Raw genomic sequence first — 20,609 nt, 5'->3', positions numbered from 1 at the left:
CGGGGTAGTGACACAGGCAGGGAACATCGGAACGGAGGAAAATTTGATAACACCAAGTGTGAGTGGTACTCGACATGTATTCGTTGGCTCGTGAAGCAAATAATAAGAATCGTATGTTCATCGAGAACATAACCATTATTCATGTTCCGATGAACTAAGGTACGAGAACTGAAAAGGCATATTCGCAATTACGCCTGTTACACCCCTCAGACTCCCCTCAAACACACCATGTCACCAAGAGTAGTTGAAGCTGAGGCCTCGGATGGCGGCCCCCTTGAGCCTATCGCCATTTGTGGCATGTGTAAGTTCACCGATCCGCGATTTCTACAAGTCCATTGTTTAAGCCTAGACTGATCGGTATTGCCTTCAACAGCATGCCGTCTCCCTGGCGGAGTCAACTCAGACTCCTCCTTCTGGCAGATGCTGGTGGAGAAGCGCACAGGACAAACAGCCAAAGTGCCGGAGTCGCGGTTCAACATCGACGCGCACCTTCACGAGAACTTGCACCGGCCTGGATCTTTCAACGTTCCCGGTGGCTATTTCCTCGATGGAAGCCCGGAGGACTTTGATCCCACCTTCTTCAATATCACCCCAGTAGAGGCGCAGTGGCTAGATCCGCAGCAGAGGAAGATGCTTGAAGTTACCTTTGAGTGTTTGACCTCGGCCGGCCTCACGTTAGACGCAGCTTCGGGCACCAATACAGCAGTCTTTGTCGGATCCTTTACGTCCGATTACCGTAAGTCTCATTTAACCTGACGGGAGTCGTAAGCTGATTGCGGTACTGCCAGAGCAAATGTCAACTCGCGAACCTGACTTTCGGCACAACTATGCGGCCACTGGAGTCGACACTGGCATCATCAGCGCCCGCATCGGAAATACTTTCAATCTCAACGGCCCAAGGTGAGATAGAGACTATGATTTATCAATAGACCTGGCTAACACGTATCTCGGCAGCTTCACAATCAATACGGCATGCTCGTCCTCCGTATACGCCATGCACAACGCCTGCCATGCACTCCGCGCACGGGACTGTGATGGCGCCATCGTCGGAGGCGTCAATTTGATTATCACGGTCGATCAACACATGAATACGGCCAAATTGGGCATTCTTTCACCCACTTCTACATGCCACACTTTTGACGCCGCTGCCGACGGTTATGGCCGCGCAGAGGGTGCCGGCGCTGTCTACTTGAAGCGTCTTTCGGATGCCATTCGCTGCGGCGATCCTATTCGGGGTGTTATTCGCTCAACCGCCGTTAACACGTTAGTATTATTGCCATTGATGCACCTATTTTATGTGATCATATTCTATTTCCTATTACAAAATTTGGGTGGCGAATCTGACTTGAATACTGTATTACAGCAATGGAAAAGTTCCAGGTATGGGTATCACACATCCCAGTGTTCAAGGTCAGGAGCGTGTCGTCCGCATGGCGTATGAAAAGGCAAACCTGGATCCGAACCTAACGGCGTATGCCGAATTGCATGGGACCGGTACGCCTGTGGGGGACCCGATTGAGGTGCGGGCGATATCAAACGCGCTTAACGACACTCGGTCACCGAAAAGCCCTTTGATCATCGGTGCTGTAAGCATTTTCGATTTTCTAACGAAGGGATTTCAGCATCTAATGGCCAATTATAGGTCAAACCCAATATCGGCCACAGCGAAGCAGCAAGTGGAATATTTGCTGTTATGAAAGCAGCTTTGATGACAGAGGCGTCACTCATTCCAGGAGTTGCCTTGCTAGACAAGCTCAATCCGGAAAGTAAGTCATCATACAACTTAGTGATGGGGAGGCAGCTTCGGCATTTCACTGTTGTGTTGGGTAGTCGCTGACTTGATCATAGTTCTCGAGGATGAGTGGAATATTAGGGTGAACAAAAACACATCTCCGTGGCCAAGCAGCTCTCCCATACGCCGAGCAAGTGTCTCTTCGTTTGGTTACGGGGGACCAACGGCCATGTCGTGGTTGAGGCTGTGGAGTCGTTGTATCCTGGTGTAAGTATTCACTTATGAGCCTCGGCTACGAGAAAGCGGTACTGCAGATACTGACTCAAGCATGTCTAGTATCGACACGCACAATCTAAGCGCCACGCGCAGTATGATCACTCAACCAGTAGGCCGGTGTTACTATGTCTCTCCGCTCACGATAAGATAACGCTCGGAAGAGTTATTGCCGACATTGCTGCCGTGGCCTCGGACTACTATGCCATCGACCTGGCCCACACGCTGAATCTTCACCGCACAACCTTTGCTCACAGGGCATTCACTGTGCTCCGAGAGGGGCAGGAGATTGCTGCCTTCGACCCTACTGTGCTTCGATCCGGCGCCGCCACGGCGAAGAAGGCGCCTGGAGTTGCATTCCTCTTCACCGGCCAAGGGGTAAGTCTTTCCCTTCCCGCATTAGCGCAGCCATTGAAAAAGGCATGTACTGACCAAGTAACCGTAGGCTCAGTGGATTGGCATGGGCCGTGTGGCCATGTCGGAATACCCTGTGTTCGCTGACGTGATCTGCAGCCTGGACAGGGTGCTAGCCAAGGCAACACCCGCTCCAACGTTCAAGCTGGCTGACTTGCTCCTCGGAGACCCAGCCGAGATAGCCACTTGCATTAATGACCCCGTGGTGGTGCAACCGCTGTGCACAGCGATCCAGATCGCGCTGGTGGATCTGTTCTCACAGTGGAACATCGAGCCCGTGGTAAGCGTGGGGCACTCGTCGGGCGAAATAGCTGCTGCATATGCTGCCGGCCTGGTCAGCGCGCCGCACGCCATTATTGCTGCATACTGCCGCGGGTCAGCTGTCCAGTCGCATTCGGGTACCGGCTCGATGCTGGCAGTTGGTCTGGGCAAGGAAGAGATCGAGCCATGGCTCCCCGCTGACCCATACGAGGTTTGTATTGCATGCGTGAACTCACCCCAGAGTGTAACACTCAGTGGACGATGTGAGGCAATCGCTCAGTTGCGCGAGTCTCTTGCTTCCAAGGGCATTTTCGCACGGGAGCTTAAGACGGGCCGAGCATATCATTCCCCCCACATGGCCAACGTGGCCACAGCCTACGAGTCTCTCCTCGCCACCTCTCTTGAAGTTCTGGGCGAGGATGATCAGCAAATGCTCCGCCAGAGATCCGCCATGATCTCTTCCGTCACGGGCGAGGCCATGGTTGGCGATGCTTTGCCCGACGGCTATTTCAGCATGAACTTGCGTCAGAGAGTCTGCTTCGACGAGGCAGTGCAGAAGTTGGGCGCCAGCGAAGAATTCAGCAACGTGAGAATAGCGCTAGAGATCGGGCCACACGCGGCCCTCGCCGGCCCCTTCAAGCAGATCTGCAAAGCCGCCCAGCTCGACCGGTTCACCTACGTCGCGTCCATGGCGCGGGACAAGAACGATGCCGACCAGCTCCTCTCGGCGGCGGGCTCCTTGTTCCTGGCCAAGTACCCGGTCAGCCTCGAAGAGGTCAACGCCGCGGCGTACGACGAGCGCGAGCGCTCCGCCTTCCGAAAGCCCCGCACTCAATACCTGCTGGTGGACCTGCCGCCCTACCCCTGGAACTACGAGCGGTCCCACTGGGCCGAGCCGCGCGCCAGCGCCGAGCAGCGCAGCCTCACATACCCGCGGCACGATTTGCTCGGGAGCCGCGTGTCGGGCCTCTCGTCGGGAAACAGGGCGTGGCGTAATGTGCTACGCGTCCGCGACGTGCCCTGGCTTCGCGACCACAGCCTCGGAGGCAGCTCCATTTTCCCCGCCGCAGGTTACCTGTCCATGGCAATTGAGGCTGTCCGTCAGGTCCACGAGACGGAAGAGAAGGCGGGAGACGGTCTGAAGAGAAGGTTTCACGGCGTCACGCTTCGCGACATCGACATCAAAACCACCCTGAACATCCCAGACAGTGAGGAAGAGGGCATCGAGACTCTGTTGACGCTGTGCCCTGCTGAAGCTGCCGGATGGTACACATTTACCATCGAGTCGTGCTCTGACCAAGACGAGTGGAAATCCCACTGCTCGGGCCGCGTCCATGCCGAAACTGGTGTTACCGCGAGCACCGACGTATTGTCAGCCCGCCAAGGGCGCATCCCTGTGGTTGAGAAAGCGCTGTCCCAGTGCGTGCCGGGGCACCGGTGGTACTCGGCCTTTGAGCGAGTAGGCTTCCACTACGGGCCCGCGTTCCAGCAGCTGCAGCACGCGCGCACCGAGCGCGGGACACACCAGGCGGCTGGAGCCGTGACGGTCCGCGAGACCTCCGGCCTTATCCAGGGCGAGTCGCGCGCCCTGCTACACCCGGCCACCATTGACGCGTGTCTGCACCTGGTCATCATCTCGGTGCATGCCGGCAAGCACCGGGAAATGCCTTGGGGCGTCGTGCCCACGCGCATCGAGGAGGTCACCATCGCGCTGCCCGACCCCAACGACATCGGCGACCCGGCCGCCGCCGCTGACGGAAAAGCATTCGCTTGGACTGACGCGATTGACGGCCGTCGCTTCAATACCCACGTGCAGCTTATGGGCAAGAGCAACCAGACGCTCCTCGACATTAAGAACCTCACCTGTGTTGCGTATGAAGCCGCCGTGCCCGTATCGGCACACGAGGCGGCGCCGCCCATGCCCTTTTCGACATCGGTCTGGAAGCCTGATCTATGCCAGGCACCTGGGGATCGGTCCGTGCAGCTGCTTTCGGGCCAAGATACAGAGATTTCACTCATGGAGCTTGTAGAGCTGGTGTGTCACCGCCAACCCATCGCCAGTGTGCTGATCCGCGGGTCATCAACCGCTGAAGACATTGAAAGCATCATAGCTAGTCTCCCTAGCAAAGCCAAGATTACCGTAGGCTTCTCAGGAGAGTTGGGACCTACCCTTTCCGAAAAATGCCAGGGTCGTGTAGTCTTGCAACCGCTTGAATCTGACCCAGAGACGTGGAAGCTCGCTTTCGATAAAGAGACATTTGATATCTTGGTGGTCAATCACTCGAACCTGGAGCCGTTGCAACCTCTTGTCGGCGAGGGGGGTGGATTATCGGGGACCTGGACACCTCGCAGGCTCCTAATTCAGCCTTTATAACCAACAAGCATTATGCCTTGCAACCGATAGGCACCAAGCCCTTGACCAACGGTGCATCTCACCCACCTATTACCCTTCTCTCATTCCAAGATTCCAAGGGGTCTTTGGAGGGTTTGAAAAAGGCTCTGGAATCGACAGGAAGTGTCATTACACAGAGAGAATTGACTGACGACGCATCCAGTCTATGCGAGCACGTTGTCATTGATGACACCGACGGCCAGTTCTACTCCTGCTTGAACCGAAAATCCTTTGATGCGCTCAAAGCACTGCTGACGACGGGTGTTCGCCTCCTATGGCTTACTAAAGGTGTGCTGCAGGGCCACTCCCTGGTCGGTGGCATGGCAGGGGGTTCCTTCGCGCCTTGTGCTCGGAGATGGCGGCGTCGCGTATCGTCCTCCTCGACTACAGTGAGGACGAGTCGCCGGAAGCCGTAGGCCGCGCAATTGTGGAGCTTGTTGCGCACGCCGATACCCGGGATTCGGGTCGTGATACGGAGTTCTGGCTGGACAAGGGCGTTTTGCACATCTCGCGGGTTCTAGCCGATGACAGCCTGAACCGCCGGCTCGACGAGGGTGCTAGACTGTCCGATGTGAAGCTTGGGCCCATTCATGAGGGCCAAGTTATGAAAGTCCACAAGATCAATGACGAGGTTGGATTGGAACTTGTCAATCGGATTGAAACAGCGCTGGCGCCGGATGAGATTGAGCTTCGTGTCTCGACTTCGCAAGACCCCCTTGCGCATTCGGGTGGTGTACTGATGGTGGGCACCATTACGAAGGCGGGCGATGATATTCCTCAGACTGCCATCGGAAAGCGCGCAGTTGGCTTTGTTTCAGGGGACTTGACGACTGCCGTGCGCACTTCCGTGTTCGCCACAATGGACGGGTCGCCATGGTTCAACGAAGTTGATCTTCTCGAAACTTTGGATCCCCTCTCAAAGATCTTGGATCTCAGCCTCAATAGAACGCAGCTGCAATCTGGCTGTCCCCTGATAGCCTTACCTGGACCACCAGCTGCGATGAGTGCCATTGTTGGCCTCTCTAAAGCCCAAGGTTGGAACCTGTCTATCGTGGTTCGGTCAACAGAGAAAGACCACTACCAGTCACAGGCGGCATACAGCGGCATCAAGCTATTGGTAGCAGAGGACATCGAAACCATCGCGACACACATAGAGGCCGCAAATGCGACAAACCACCCGGTGCATGTCTTTGCTCAATCGTTTGATGATCTAAGTCGCGAAGTCTGGAGGCGTATGCCAGTCTCAGGAAATTTCGTCGTCTTACACAACGAGTCGGGACCAGTGGTGCCCGATGCAACGCCTTTCGCAAGAGGCGCTTCCTTTGTCACCGTCCCTGCCAACTCAACGCCCTCCTCATCGTTACTTACGCGCTGCATGCGTCACATCGAACAGAACAGTGAAATCGTCTCCAAGGGCGTCATCGCGTCGGATCTTGTCGCGCAAGCGGGTAGCAGCGACGGAGGCGCCAAGACAGGAATTATCAACTTGCGACCAAGTGAAGCTCAGTTCAAGGTACGTTATAATCAAGCTCCTCAAGAACTTTTCAACTAAATATCTTGCTGTTCCATCATTGATTTGTCGCTAATGTCGTATTTCGACCTCTAACAGATAATCCCCCAACGAGACTTTTGCCGCCTCTCAAGTGATGCGGCCTACCTCCTAGTTGGCTGTCTGGGCGGACTGGGACGTAGTCTCACGAAGCGCATGATAGAGCTCGGGGCACGAAACTTCGTGTTCATCTCGAGATCTGGTACCGATAGCCCCAGGCTGCCTTGGTTGTAGAGGAAATCTTGAAGACGGGGGCTTCAGCACAAGTCTTCCGCGCCGACGTGTCTGACGAAGTAGCCATCAGAGAAGTGGTCACCCAAGTGGCCGCTACGCACCGTATCCAGGGTGTCGTGCATGCGGCCATGGTGCTCAATGTAAGAGAGATGTTGCTTACCCCGTGATGAGCGTTTCACTAACGTATTGTCTTCCACTCGCAGGATGGCATGTTTGAGCGGATGGACTACGACTCGTTCCAGAAAGCAGTGACTCCCAAGGCCCGTGGCGCTGTGTCGCTACATAAGGCTTTACAGGATATACCCGATCTAGACCTCGACTTCTTCGTGCTGACGAGCTCCATCTCGGCGCTGCTGGGCAACATGGGCCAGAGCAACTACGCCGCGGCCAACGGTGTGCTCGAGTCCCTGGCGCGGTACCGGACGGCGCGCGGCCTGCCGGCGACGGCGCTGGTGCTGCCCATGGTGTTGGACGTCGGCGTCGTGGCCGAGACGGACGGGCTCGAGGAGGGGCTGGTGCGCAAGGGCCTCTACGGCATCGACGAGCACGAGATGCTGCGCGGCTTCGAGACGGCCATGGCCCACGGTCGTCGCGCGCGCGCGAACGCCACGGACAGCACCGTCGTCATGGGCATGGAGGCGGCGCGCCTCGGTGCCGCCATCGCGTCAACTCCCGCGGAAACCTTGGATTTGTATTGGTACCGCGACGCGCGTTTCTGTCACGTGCGAGCCGCCATCGAGGCGATGGAGAAGGAGAGGGGTGGCGGCAATGGTGGCGGCGGCGGCGGCGAGAGCTTTGCCGAGGCGTTGAGGGCGACACTGGCCGAGAAGGGGTACAAGGCGGCGGTGCAGGCCATCGCGGCACACATCGCAAAGCGCGTGTCCATCATTCTCATGATTCCCGTAGATGGCATAGAGCTTGACGGTCCGTCGATCGCCAGTTATGGTCTGGACAGCATGATCGGGGCAGAGATGCGAACCTGGCTGTTTAAGGAGTTCGGGTTGGACTATCCCTTCCAGCAGCTACTTGCACCCACGCTTAGCTTTACTAAGCTGGCTATTGTCGTCGCGGATAAGATGGGTATCGTTACAGATGTATCAACGTAGTTATACATAGACAGGATAGAAATAAGAGGGAAGCGTGGCGTCGAATTTCTTTATGCGGGTTTGAAAAATATAAGATCGTACAAAAACTAACTTGAATATAATAAACAAAACATTCCTTACACTCCAACTATCTATCGAAAATAATTAGAACGGATCCAACCCCTCGAGACATCGCTTCCAGTTCGAGTCCTTGCTCATCTTCTCCGCCTTTTCGCGCTGGTCCTTCTTGGACTTGGCGTTGCGGCCCTTGGTGACGCGCACGCCCTTCTTGAGCGACTGCAATCCCACGCGCACCGCCACGCGCGCCACCGCGACGATGGTCCGTAGAACGGCCGCGAAGATGGCGATGAGGGCGGGGATGAAGCGCTTGTCCACGTGCGTCGAGAGCGCCGTGGTGGTCGCGAAGGGGGAACCGGCGCCGCGGCGGAGCGCGAGATCCGTCGTGGTGGCGGTGGGCGGCGGCTGCGCAGGGACGAGGTCGGCGGGTTGCTGCTGCTGGCGCGCGAACAGGGACGGGATGTTGTCGGCGCTGGCGAGGACGTCGACCTCGGTGGGGTCCCGCTTGCCCTTGGCGTCCGGCTTCTTCTGGCCCGCCTTCATCCACAGGTCCAGGTACTTGTCGCCCTCGAGGAATTCGTCGCTGTGGTCGTCCTTCCACGAGTCGATGGCGCGGTTCGACAGCGACCCGGGCCAGAACGTGGCCATCTCGTCGCTCTCAACCCACTTCTCGTCCCAGAGCTCGTCCACCGAGACGGCGAACTCGCCGCCCATGGAAAGAGGGACTAGGACGGAGCAGCGACTCTGCGTATGCGTTAGTTACATAAAGCTCAAACGGTAATCATGAGTGGGCATAACTTACGAGACGCCGGACCATCTTCCGTCTTCTTTCGGGGTCCTTCTCCTTGTGTCTGCCTTCATATCTACGCTTGGTTGAATCCCAATTCTTATCCTTTTGCTTCCTGGCGTAGTTCTCGAAGGTCTTGTCACGCTTCTCTTGGAGAGCCTTTCTCTTGTTTTTGAAGAGATCTGACTTCTTCAAGCACTTTTTACAATCCTTCTTGTCTCGCACTTCGCCGTCCGGGCATTTCTTGCACCCGTTGTCCTTGTCGTCCTCGCAACTGGTTTGGTCCTTGTTGGGCTTCTTGCCTTTGGGGCACTCGGCACATTTGGAGCAGTCCTTTTTATCCTGGATCTTGTCCTTGGGACAATCTTTCTTGCAGGTCTTTTCGTCCTCGCACGCGGTTTGGTCCTTGTTGGGCTTCTTGCCTTTGGGGCACTCGGCGCATTTGGAGCAGTCTTTTTTATCCTGTATCTTGTCTTTGGGACAGTCTTTCTTGCAGTTGTTGCATGCATCCCTGTAAGCCCAGATGTTGGTGTTTTGCGACGCTCGAAGCGCCAACAAATCAAGCGCTGCATCGTAAGACGGTGCCTCGTTGCGCCCGGTCAGGCGCGGTGCAAGTACTTCATGGGGAAGGTGGGTAGCCGCGATGTGGTTGATGATAAAGAACAAGGCCTTGAGTGAGGACAGCCTAGGACGATGCATTTTGAAAGACAATCACTGGAACTCGGTGTGCTGGCTGGGTTGTCGTGATGTTGGTGAACCGCCAAATCTATTGACTACTTCCTGGCTTTAATATAACGAACATTCTCTGCATCTGCTTTCAAATGCCTACTTTGGTCAGATTCTATTCGAAGCGCAACTCTGTTGGTGTGAAGCTCCGGAAATTGACTATGGGGCGAAGTCGTCTTACGTTGTGCATGAAATCCTATTTTAAGGTAATTCCTTTTTTATTCACTAAGTGAAATTTTTACCCTATGCAAGGTTGAATTGGGAGGAAGCTTGGGGTCATGGCTTGGTATGTTGTTATATCACCTCAGCACAGCCTTACGCCGTATTGACCAATTCGGTGGGCAAAAGGCCGGGCGCGTCAGTAATTGACTTTGCCCAGTTTAGGCGACCTTCTATTCCAACACAGCCCCTTAAATTTTACGCCCCCATTAGCAGGTGTGCTGCACATGTCTACGGCACAACAACTCCCGTATTGGTTCACACTCTCTAGGGCTTGAATCCTTTTGTCCAGCTGAGCGACCTAGTCCACATCATGATAAGGTAGGTGTTGGTTTACAATTTCTGGGGTTAGAATCCTCCTGTCCAGCGGCGCGATCTAGTTCACCTCTGGACGAGCCAGGTATTGGCTCACACTCTCTGGGGCTCGGGTCCTCTTATCCAGCTGCACGATCTAGTTCACATCATGGCAAGATAGGTGTCGAATGAGAATTTAATGGTGATGTTGCTTAGAGAACCGCAACAGAGATAGAGAGAGACGTTCCTTCTACACACACATAGTATGTGGGATAAAGTATTTTATCTCCTCAACAGCAGGTAAGTTTTACATAGACGGTCGTGCGCATACTGGGCCCCTAGATAACTACTAAACTCAGCAGTCGGGTACAAGATAAGGTAAAAGAGAAATTCAAATTATCTAGCTTAAAGTACAATAACACATCAAGACCCTATACCCCTTAAGAATGCTCATAATACTCCTGATACCCTCACGAAGTCTTGCATGTAATCGCGTCTAGTTCATAAATGTGTTAGCATGTATCACAGCATAGCTGAGGAAACCAAAAAGACTCACTATCCTCTTCCATTAGATCCCAGACCTGCCACGACTTGAAGCCTTGGACATTATGCCCCATTTCTCGGTCATCGCCGTTGCCCATGTGGTTCGCGGGGTTGCAGTCGTCCGAGCTGAACCAGACGACCTGCAAGCCGGCGTCTTTGGCCTCGCCCTCGACCTTCATGCAGATGGGCTGCCAGCCGGGGTCCGGGGCAACCTGGCAGTCGCCCGGCTTGATGTCTTTGAATTCTTTGGGAGAGGCGCCGTTACCGCCGCACCCGTACGACGGCTTGTCGGGAGGGCCTTGCTTCTTCAAGCTGGCATAGAACCTGACGGTGTATGCGGATGCTAGGGAAGAGTAGAGGGCAAAGGAAAGCAAGAAGGGTGATATGGAGCGCATCTTGTTGGTGACTGAAGGACTTAATGATAGTTCTAGCGAGTTAAGGTTGAAAGGTTCTTGACAGAAGAGACAAGTGTGTGGATAAGTTTTGTAGTTTATCCTTAGGTGCCGCAGAAGATCGGTGCGAATGGGCAAAACCAACTAATATATTCCATTTGCCATTGAGATGAACATTTCATAATTTCATGCAAGATGAATCGCCTCCTTGTCAACAATGGAATGTGATCTCTCGAAATCCAGATCTTGGAATATAAATTTAATTATAGAATTGCGCCTCGAAAATTAGTTGATGAATATGTCAGCTGACGCGCCCGAGTCTTGGACCTCAGCGCTATAATCTAGTTCTTCCGGGCTGCAGGTACCGTCTTCAGGAGCGCCGAGACTTTGGCAATACGGCAGGCAGTGTCACTCCATTTCTCCGGAATACGGGGCCCACTCGCATCGGGAAGGCTTGGCCGAGTGCAAATGGGGGAGGATCTGTAGCTCATTGGACGCCGTACACGTATCAAGACAACAAGATGATTGAAACAACCGCGGCGCTTAGATTTCTTCTGAGTCAGCAACAATGCGTCCGGCCCGACTAACAAGGGAATTTGACCGCGGAGGAACTCCGCATGCCAAGCTATCATGCCAATCCTCCGGAGCGCTTATCAGACCTTGATAGGGCAGGCTGTGATGCTGTCAGCTTATAGTAGTATCTTGGCTATACCCACACAGCCCTCTTTGTCGAACGTTCCTTGAGTCCAGCCAATTGGCATCCTTGCGTAGCCCGTTGGATTCAGATTGCGAACCCCTATAGGTAAAAGCACGGCTCACGTTGGGGTGGTTCGCCTTTTTGGGGATCTAGCTTACGCCGAGACAATCCTTCTGGAAAACTCTAAGCTGCGCGTGTTACATGCAGCGAGTGGCAGTGACAAGCATGCCAAGACCAAATTTCACAGCCCCAATTCAATTGCTTAGCATTGCAGCCAACATCATGGCTATGACCAACTCAAGCACGATATTCGCCTTGTTCGAATACAGGACGTGTCGAAAATAGCATCGCCAATTTCCACGCCGCATTTTCTTACAATCCTCTTCTTGAAGAAGTGTGAGATGATTCTGTATATCTATTCTGCTATGCTCTGAATATGTATTCTGCTGTAAGTTCTCTCCAAAGTGTTGGACGGTACACATCCGACTTCTTAGACGAACGGTCATATCCTCGACCTGCCCCTATTTCCTGTTGACATTACATCACACTCTGTCATTACCCGTTCACTGCTATATTACCTTTACAACTTTCATCCCTCCGATACTACGATAGATCTCATTACCCTGTTCACTCTTGTCCTTTCTCTCCCATAGCAACCATGAAGCTTCAGAGGTTGACGTGGATGCTTGGGCTAGTCCCACTTGTCTCATCAGCAGATGCCCCTAAAGGCGATTCCTGCAAGGTGTACAAAGGCTACAATTGCGCTGAACCAGGTACCAAACTGGAGCCTTCCGCAGATTACGACTTTGACGACTCTGAAAAAAGTCTTACCGGAGAAAAGCGGGCCATCGACCCGCGCGATGTCGACTTCACGACACTGGATTCCGAGACGGGCATCAACGTCACAAACCTTGTGCGGCGGCAGGATTATGACCATGTCGACGTTGCCACCCTGCACGCTCGTGTGGAAGATACTCTGGAAGCCAACGACGCTGACGAGGAAGACGGCCTCGTGGAAGCATACCGCCAGCTCACGAACCGTGGGCAGTTGGAGCGGCGAGGCGGCGACAGAAAACTCCAGGTTTGCCTGAACAAGGCGTCAATGACATACAATGCGCCTCCGTACCCCAACGCAGCGGATGACGACTATTATGACGCCAAGACCTGGGATGACTGTCAAGACTACAAGCTTGAGAAGAAAACGAAAGCCCAAGTCGACCGCGAGAACGCCGCGAGGAAACAGAAGGACCCAAAAATCAAGGATAGGACGTTCGCTGACGAACACGTCTTGGAGATCCAGTTGATCAAGGCTTTTTCCCTGGAAAAGTTTGGCGGGACACCGAGAGGGGCCAAACCGAAAGGGGAGGTGCCAAGCTTCCCTCTTGCGGTTCAAGCACATGATTACAAGGAGATGTGCAAGTATTTGTCCGACTTCTGGAACAAAGGCCGCCAGCTGTCAAACGTCGACAACAAGAAGGCCTGGGACTTCGTTGGCAACGCTTGGCCTTCGAGGGTGGACGGGGCCGCACATGACGGGTACGCAACTCCTTTCTCCGTACCTACCATGCACAGAACGGGAAAGAAATTGACTAACGGAATCGCTTAGGAAGGAAATGATTAAGCTTGAAAGCCGCGTGAATGGAGTTAAGGCTAGGGTAAGCTTGAAAAACCTCCTCTCCATTTCAGTAAACATTTTCTTCGTGAGTAGCACTGACATGCAGGTGCAGGCTTTTGGATGGACGGCTATTTATGCTAAAGATGAGCAAGACAAGGCCAAGATGAATATTGAAAACGCAGACGAGTTCATCAAGAACATCAAGGAGATGATTTTGGTGTCCGAGTACATGAAGAGAGACGAGGTACAAAAGATCTTCAAGGCGCAGGGAGATCGGGTCAAGCTCAAGTTCAAAGAGGTCGAGGAAGGGCTGGAGAAGAACTGGGCGAAGGAGCCGCGGAAATACATCAAACAGGGGCTGGACACGATGTGGGCAAAGTGGCTCAAGGAGCACGTGCCCAAAGCGAGCAAAAAGCTCGCGGACGAGATCGCGGTCCACGCGGGCATCCTGGAGACTTTCATTGAGCAGCGAGAGCTGTTTGAAGACATTCAGAAGAAGAAGCCGGAAAAGGACCGGGTAAAAAGATCACCCCCGAAGAACAGAAGTTGTTGGACGGGATGAAGGCCTCGGTTAAAAAGGCCAAAGCAGTGCTTGTTAGCGACCAGACCAAGCCCTTGATACCCAATCCTTGGGCTTAGGTAGTTGTGAGTCGCATGGCCTGGGAGGGTTGATGAGTAGAAGGTGCCTGGTTCAATTACATGAAATGTTTTAGTCAAATCAATATTTCTTTTACCTTACGGGACGCTCATTCTTGTGGCCCTCACGACACTCGATTTTGAAATTTGAAGACATCCAGGTTAGGCCAGGCAGTAGGCATATGGCCGCCTTTGTTTTACCGCCAGCCAAGGCCTATAATAGGCAATTGGCCGCCTATTTGCTGACGTGGGACGAATTCTGGGGCGCACTCCAATCGCTAAAAATAGCATCATCATCCCTTTGTACTACGGTATCGCATGTGCATATGTACGGCGTTAAATCATCTTTGATCGAGCATTAAAACTTGTGTAACTTAGACTGCGCACAAACACTCCATTCTACGGCAATTGAAAGAAAACACACAGGTGTTCGCGTCATGGAGAAGCTCAGCATCGAGGTCATTTCGATCATCATCGACCAACTCCAACAGGACAGTCAATTGGCGCGTTACGCGACCGTCTCACGGACATGGCAGGCAGCCGTCGAGGCCCGGACCTTTGCGCGTCTCCAAGTCGACAGCGACCACCTGGATCGGTTCCGGTCGGCGTACTCGCCGCATCCCCGCCGCCAGGCCGCCCTGCGTGCCCTCGACTTTGATGTGATGTTACCGACGAACACCAGCTGGGGGCCCCACCATGCGACTTTCCACACGGCCTTCAACTCTCTCTTCTCGCTGATGCACGAGTGGGAGGAAGACCAAGACGCTTCCGCCTTTGGTTCTGTCCAGCTTCGCCTAGGCGTACACGTGGCAGCACGTCGCGCCGACGACGATGCCGACCCAAAGTCCCTTTCGCATGGTGTCGAGCATCTGCAGAGCATGCGCCCGGACGACATCGCCAGTCTCCCGGCTGTGCGGCGCTTCGATCGCTTTCGGATCGACGTGAGCCTAGGCCAGGCAATCGACCCGCTCACCACCTGCCAGCTAGTCCTCCGCCTCCCACGTCTCCAGAGCCTGCAGCTGGAATACTGGGACCCGGATCGCCGACAGCGTACGCCGCGCGCCGCGTACCGCACTTGGTTGGCGGAGGGGATCCGGAGTCTGCGCCGGCTCCCGCGGCTCACGAAACTCTGCATCGAGCGGCGCGGGTCGGAGGAGCCGGATAATCACGGTGTCGAGGTGCAGGATTTTCGCGACGACCAGGGCGTCGATATCGTCTCCGAGGCTGTGCGCCAGCTCGCCGAGGCCGGCATCCTCACCGAACTCAAACTGGTTGACATCCTCGTCTCGCCCGATCTGTTCCAAGACCGCCGCCACTCAGACAGTACCAGCCCAACAGGCCAAGCAGCAGCAGCACTGCCGTGGCCCGCGATGCGCAGCTTCATTGTGCACTCTGGCATCGTGGCGCCGGGCGGTGCGTGGTACTACACGGGCGATCCCGGGGCTGTGACCCCGATATCTTCGGCCGAGAGCGGCATCCTGGAAGATGGCACGGAAGATGATGACAGCGACGACGACGAAGGACCTGCACATTGGTGGCGCACCCGCCCGGACCCGGACCTCTTCAACCCCCTGGCCCTCGCCATGTCCGCAGCTGTGCTACGGATGCCGCGCCTCCAAGCGGGCGCCCTGACCGTCGGGAGCGACCATGGGCTCTGCGACGATTTGGCACTGCAGTGCGCTGTTCCGGGTGAGCCGTTCTGCGAGAGCATGGGGGACGGGATGCGGTTTGCTGACATGGAGTACCGGAGGTGGAAGACTTGGATCGGAGGGAAAACGGAGTGGGAGGTACCAGCGCAGGTTCGAGATAACTGGAAGGAATTTGTTGGGGAGGCAGGGAAGATTAGTGTTGTTGTTTATGAATTATAGAACTACACGAGTGATAGATACCGCGGAATAGGGGCAAGGCAAGAGGAAATTTCCTTGACCCTTGGGCGCGCAGCTTCGTGTCAATCTCTCCCCTTCCCTCTTCCCTCGCACAGATTGTCAGCATTGCTTGGTCACTAGCCATTTGAACACGAGCTGTACAGATTAACCGTGACCTATTTATGATTGGCTCTTCCTCTTCTTCGATTCTTATCTGTTAGTCGATGACTGTTTCCGACTTTGCCATATCTGCAGGACAATGTATGAAGCCAATGACAAATTCGGATACGTTTACCAAGCTTTGGAACGGTTCTCAAATTACTTGTCGGTCTGGGCCATCCCGCCGTATGTATAATACAGCCATAGAAAGGTGAACCATCTCATTTTCTTCTCTACATCGACGAGTAACCATATTTGGGAGGCTGGCCAGCAGCGGAGTACAAGAACGAAAATGGGAGTCAGCCTCACGGGGCTTAGGAAGTCCTTTGAGAATATTACTTAAATATCTTCATTTTAGAAACGGGCAAGGGCCCTTGTATAGATTTAAATCAAAATAGCCAATCGATTTACCGTTTAGATACTGCGGGTGTGCAAAGCGAATTGTTATGTTAAGAAAAACGTAATCGTTCCTTCTATCGGGTAATTATGTCACTAGTCACCAGGCAGCTTATGGGGCGCTGCAGCGCTGTTCTGGCCCCTGCCCACTACATTTAGCGCCCTCCCTTCAAAACATGCCCGCTAGCCGACTGCCGACCTTGCTCACCAGTGACCTCTGAACTTTTCGCCCTCTAATTACCCAAGGCCAACAGCAGACGCCACAACAGCAGCAGAGGCATCGCCGCCACTATTCGGGCAGTCATCACACCCTAATCAGCCAAGAGGACTAATTCGTGCCTCAAGATCTGTATCGCCAACGTCCTGACTAGAGCCTTCTCCTTTGACTCAGCAGCAAGAACAACAAGAGAGTACCCTTGTCGATGAATGCGAGAAGCCTTCTAGGCAGAGACCCAGATATTCACCCATTCTGAACTCAGACAGTCTTTCGAGAAAACGTATGCCAACTCTACTCCACATGCCGTGATGATGACTTCCCGAGGCTATTGCGCAAAATGTCGCAAGAATCCTGAGCCCTTGCAGCCATCATAGCTGGGATGCATCTATACCTGGAAACTCCATCCGACGAGGCCTTGTCTTTTGAGCCACACCGCACCCGTGACCTTGCTCTGTTTCGCAGTCAGCTTGAGACAGGTGTCTTCATTTGCACCATGAGCGTGAGTTCCTCAGCACAACGACTTCGAACCTGACCCTGCATCTCGGCCCTGGTACTTTCGTTGACTGGCTCCCAATTACCATAGCTTTACCAGGGAACACCCTGGACATTTCTGCTCGAACACATGATGAACGTCTACGAGCTCCAACGTCATTTCCTTGACCATACGCCCCAGCTGAGGCAACCGTCCATGCTGTTCTTCGTAGAAGCCATAGGTATCATAGACATGCCGGCATTCGTGCGCGGTCGCAACACTGCATCCCGCGGAATATGGGCGCAGATGCGCTCGGCCCAGCGGGCTCAGCAGGGTAATTGTGCTGTGCCAGGTGGCATCGAGACACCGACTGGCTTGTCCAGATCCCTGCTGCACATCATCGCGGACATTGGGGGTGAAACTGCCGAATCTAGATTTCTATTTTGGCCGGGTGAGGTCAGCGAGGTTCCAGAAAACCATTTATGGGAGGCATATCGTTGTGCTGGAGCCCTGACCGCACGGCGCATGAGACGACAAGCTCGCCCCCACCAGGACTGCCACAGTCCCACCGCCCCAGCTCTTGGGACGGAAGCAGGGACACTGCAGCGCCCAAATGCCAATGCAGACGTGGTCCCCTCATGAGCCAGCTGATCGCCGCTCTGGATGCCCTGTGCGCAACGCGCAGCTGCACCGAGTACAGCGCCCTCCTCACGAAAAACGCGCTACTCTACCCACTGGCGGCCGCTCGACTCGAGGTATCGGTCCTGCGGCGCCACCCCGCCTGGGACAAAACGCTCGATCACGTCTATTAGACTTATCGGCCGTATGGGGTACGGTCAACGCCCGCCATGCGATGGATATGCTGGACGAGGCGCTGGAAGCTGACGACGATAGCTACAATATGGACGAGCGCGCTAGGGAGCGCCAAGTGGAGGTTGCGCTCTTCTGATCTACCTACGCGGAAAATCATCAAGTGCAATGGAAGGCTCAATCGACAGCAACTGGTAGGTTTACGCACCAATGATTTCGTCGCCCGCAATCGCAGTCGCAACTGGGGCTATCGGAAGTGGGGAGGATGAATAACACCCTTGCTGTCCTCGCATATCAGCGGTAAAGTGCCGCCAGCTGATTCCTAGGTTATCTCTCTGTCCAGGAACCAGGAAAGATCTACCCGTCTGAGTCGAGAATGCCATATAAGATATTCATTATTATTTGCCCTGTATCCTACATCCTATATCATGTATTCTGTGTAGGAACTTTAAAACTTTATACTCAATCAAGATGCCGCTATGTTCATCCATCTCGCAGGAGGCTATGCCGCCAGGCACTGCCATTCTCGTGACTGGTCAGTATCACCCTCCCCAAGCCTCGAAATCTGTGTTTGTGTTGACTAACCATACGACTTTATCAGCTACACCTGCAATTATCCTGGTGCCGAGGCCCACTAACGACCCAAATGGCCCACTCTTATGTCTTACGGACTCCCCCTGACAGTAGATGGGCTGATGTCAAGACAAACAAAAGAATCGGTCGTTACTACGGAAGGCCGTGAACATCGGACTCGTATACGCCTTGACGGTGGCTATTTTCACTACGTGAGTTGTTATGTCCAGTTTGGTCTAAGAAGAGATTGGCTGACCTGGCCCGCCGCTGGGAATAGCATTGTCATCCAGGCTGCGTTCTGGACCCAAATGACGGTCGAGCTGGACATTTCGTTTGCCGAGTTGAACGGCGGTTTGGTGCGCAACATCGCAGGCCTGGCGATTGGATGCATCCTGTTCATACCGTCCACGATGAAGTACGGCCGCCGACCGACCTACATCATCTCGGCTACCATCATAGCGGCCGCGTCGTGGTGGAGCGCCCGGGTCCAGACGCTGGCCGACATGTATGTGACCAACTTCATCTACGGGCTGGAGAGCTCCCCCAACGAGACTATTGCGCAGTTGACGGTATTTAAGGAGTCGGAAATGGACTAAGCCATTTGGCCGTGTTGTTGGATCCTATATTGGCTAATCCTGTCTCCCCAGATTGCCGGCCCCTTCTCCATTCACCATCGCGACAAGGCCAACAGCTTGTACGTCATCGCCTCGACCCTCGGGAACGCACTGAGCCCGACCCTGGCAGTCCTCCAGGCGCAAGCGCAGGGTTGGCGCTGGTCGTACTGCACCATGGTCATCGTCCTTTCCCTTTTGGTTGTCGTCTTTATATTCTTCTTAGAGGAGACGAGTTACACCCCCTTTCCCTAGGCCAAGGCGCCACTGCGTCGAGTTCCACTGGCTTATGGTATGTAGGTAATTCTCTCGGATGCTGATTGATAGTTTCGCCGTTTACGCCGAACAACTCGACGTAATGTGTTGAACTGTCCATCTCTAATACAGGGGGAGGGTTTCCCGACGCTTCCGAACCGGCATTTCGATGAGCCCTTTCCCCATCCCGTTGGCTACCCCTCAGGCGTCTTCCGAGTAGAATTGCTGCAGCGACTGATCCGCTGAGCAAGAGGAAACCGAGAGAGACACCAACGCCGATGCCAATTTTTGTACTGGAGCTCAATCCGCTGTTATGGGTCCCATCGGCAACGCTTGGGTTCCCGGTGGCGCTGACGCTACTACGAAAGTTGGAGAAGGTTCCCGAGACACTGGTAACCGGATTTCCCTCTGTTGTCGTAGCGTCTGGCCATATCGGATCGTCCCCAGACCTTCTCACAATAACCCCATGGGCAAAAGCATTTCCACTATGCTTATAAGCCGTGGTGCTCACGAACTCTGGCGTCTGCCCAGGTATGAGTTTCCATAAAGAGACGGGAAGGTAAGTGTCGGAGGTGAACTTCGTATAGCATGCGTTGACTTCGTCGGGTGTCCGGGATTGGCATGTAAAACCACTAAACGAGCGAACGGGTTAATAATTACAAAATTGATCGTTCATCGAATCATAAGGCTCGCCGTCTTACCTAGGGCAGCACGTAGCAATAGTCGTTGCGCTTTCATCTATACCAGCGCTGCATGCATATTGATAGCCGTAGGGACAAATGCCTGGGGAATAAAAAGGTCCATCTATCGAATTATACCCGCTGGGAAAACAATCCGATGCAGCCGAACCAACGGCCCCGTATTGCAGCCATGTGTGGCTGGTCCCTTGAGCCACATAGAATGTTTCACAGATTGTGACAGTAGGTTTGAATATTGTGGTGAGGATCCCGATATTTGTTGTTGCTGTCGCCATAATGACTTTGGCGCAATAGGATTTGAGTGGATCTGGGTCGACGGGACGAATAGGTAGGCTACCTCGCGAAGGAAACTAAAGGCCATATTGCGGTAGAGTTGGCTATGGAGAGAGAAGGGGGGAACCCTTTTCATGGCGAATAAGCAAGTCAGCTCCCTACGTGTTGGATTATTCAGCCTATCGTACGGAGAGGGGGGAGGGGCAACGGAATGGCTCATCCAGGAGCTCACCACCGTGTATAATGACAAATGAAGATCTTCCAAGAGTGTCTCGCAACTAAGACTTGTGTAACATTGCCAGGTGGAGGTGGTCTAACCTCGGTGTCGCACAGCCACGCCGCAACGTGAAAAA

At 54.1% G+C, this 20,609-nt stretch overlaps 7 protein-coding genes across 7 annotated transcripts; 5 read left to right on the top strand and 2 right to left on the bottom strand.

The window, feature by feature from the left end:
* Positions 1-228: 228 nt before the first annotated feature.
* On the top strand, positions 229-7,961 carry PG998_000154 (polyketide synthase; the record flags this gene model as incomplete). The annotated part of the gene is made up of 14 exons (XM_066866972.1): positions 229-301; positions 374-736; positions 789-900; positions 955-1,263; positions 1,364-1,586; positions 1,643-1,766; positions 1,849-1,874; positions 2,069-2,383; positions 2,451-5,001; positions 5,085-5,383; positions 5,428-6,585; positions 6,682-6,823; positions 6,856-6,995; positions 7,059-7,961. The coding sequence occupies 14 exons, from the start codon at positions 229-231 to the stop codon at positions 7,959-7,961; spliced, it is 6,738 nt and encodes a 2,245-aa protein (XP_066735387.1).
* A 144-nt stretch (positions 7,962-8,105) lies between these two features.
* Positions 8,106-9,504, bottom strand: PG998_000153 (uncharacterized protein; the record flags this gene model as incomplete). Its single annotated transcript, XM_066866971.1, has 2 exons — positions 8,106-8,762; positions 8,821-9,504. 2 exons carry the CDS (start codon positions 9,502-9,504, stop codon positions 8,106-8,108), a joined length of 1,341 nt encoding a protein of 446 aa, XP_066735386.1.
* Positions 9,505-10,514: 1,010 nt separating this feature from the next.
* On the bottom strand, positions 10,515-10,982 carry PG998_000152 (uncharacterized protein; the record flags this gene model as incomplete). The annotated part of the gene is made up of 2 exons (XM_066866970.1): positions 10,515-10,540; positions 10,601-10,982. The coding sequence occupies 2 exons, from the start codon at positions 10,980-10,982 to the stop codon at positions 10,515-10,517; spliced, it is 408 nt and encodes a 135-aa protein (XP_066735385.1).
* Positions 10,983-12,334: 1,352 nt separating this feature from the next.
* PG998_000151 (uncharacterized protein) lies at positions 12,335-13,853 on the top strand (the record flags this gene model as incomplete). The annotated part of the gene is made up of 3 exons (XM_066866969.1): positions 12,335-13,212; positions 13,283-13,331; positions 13,398-13,853. 3 exons carry the CDS (start codon positions 12,335-12,337, stop codon positions 13,851-13,853), a joined length of 1,383 nt encoding a protein of 460 aa, XP_066735384.1.
* A 511-nt stretch (positions 13,854-14,364) lies between these two features.
* PG998_000150 (uncharacterized protein) lies at positions 14,365-15,795 on the top strand (the record flags this gene model as incomplete). The annotated part of the gene is made up of 1 exon (XM_066866968.1): positions 14,365-15,795. One exon carries the CDS (start codon positions 14,365-14,367, stop codon positions 15,793-15,795), a length of 1,431 nt encoding a protein of 476 aa, XP_066735383.1.
* A 1,262-nt stretch (positions 15,796-17,057) lies between these two features.
* PG998_000149 (uncharacterized protein) lies at positions 17,058-17,985 on the top strand (the record flags this gene model as incomplete). The annotated part of the gene is made up of 3 exons (XM_066866967.1): positions 17,058-17,063; positions 17,148-17,451; positions 17,567-17,985. The coding sequence occupies 3 exons, from the start codon at positions 17,058-17,060 to the stop codon at positions 17,983-17,985; spliced, it is 729 nt and encodes a 242-aa protein (XP_066735382.1).
* A 742-nt stretch (positions 17,986-18,727) lies between these two features.
* On the top strand, positions 18,728-19,285 carry PG998_000148 (MFS-type transporter; the record flags this gene model as incomplete). The annotated part of the gene is made up of 2 exons (XM_066866966.1): positions 18,728-18,988; positions 19,067-19,285. 2 exons carry the CDS (start codon positions 18,728-18,730, stop codon positions 19,283-19,285), a joined length of 480 nt encoding a protein of 159 aa, XP_066735381.1.
* Positions 19,286-20,609: the final 1,324 nt, after the last annotated feature.

The sequence above is a fragment of the Apiospora kogelbergensis genome (assembly GCF_038363985.1).
Source record: "Apiospora kogelbergensis strain CBS 113332 chromosome Unknown utg000001l_segment0_segment0, whole genome shotgun sequence".
Taxonomy (NCBI): domain Eukaryota; kingdom Fungi; phylum Ascomycota; class Sordariomycetes; order Amphisphaeriales; family Apiosporaceae; genus Apiospora; species Apiospora kogelbergensis.
The sequence above is the reverse complement of the archived record's forward strand: the minus strand, read 5'-3'. Positions and strand labels throughout refer to the sequence as shown.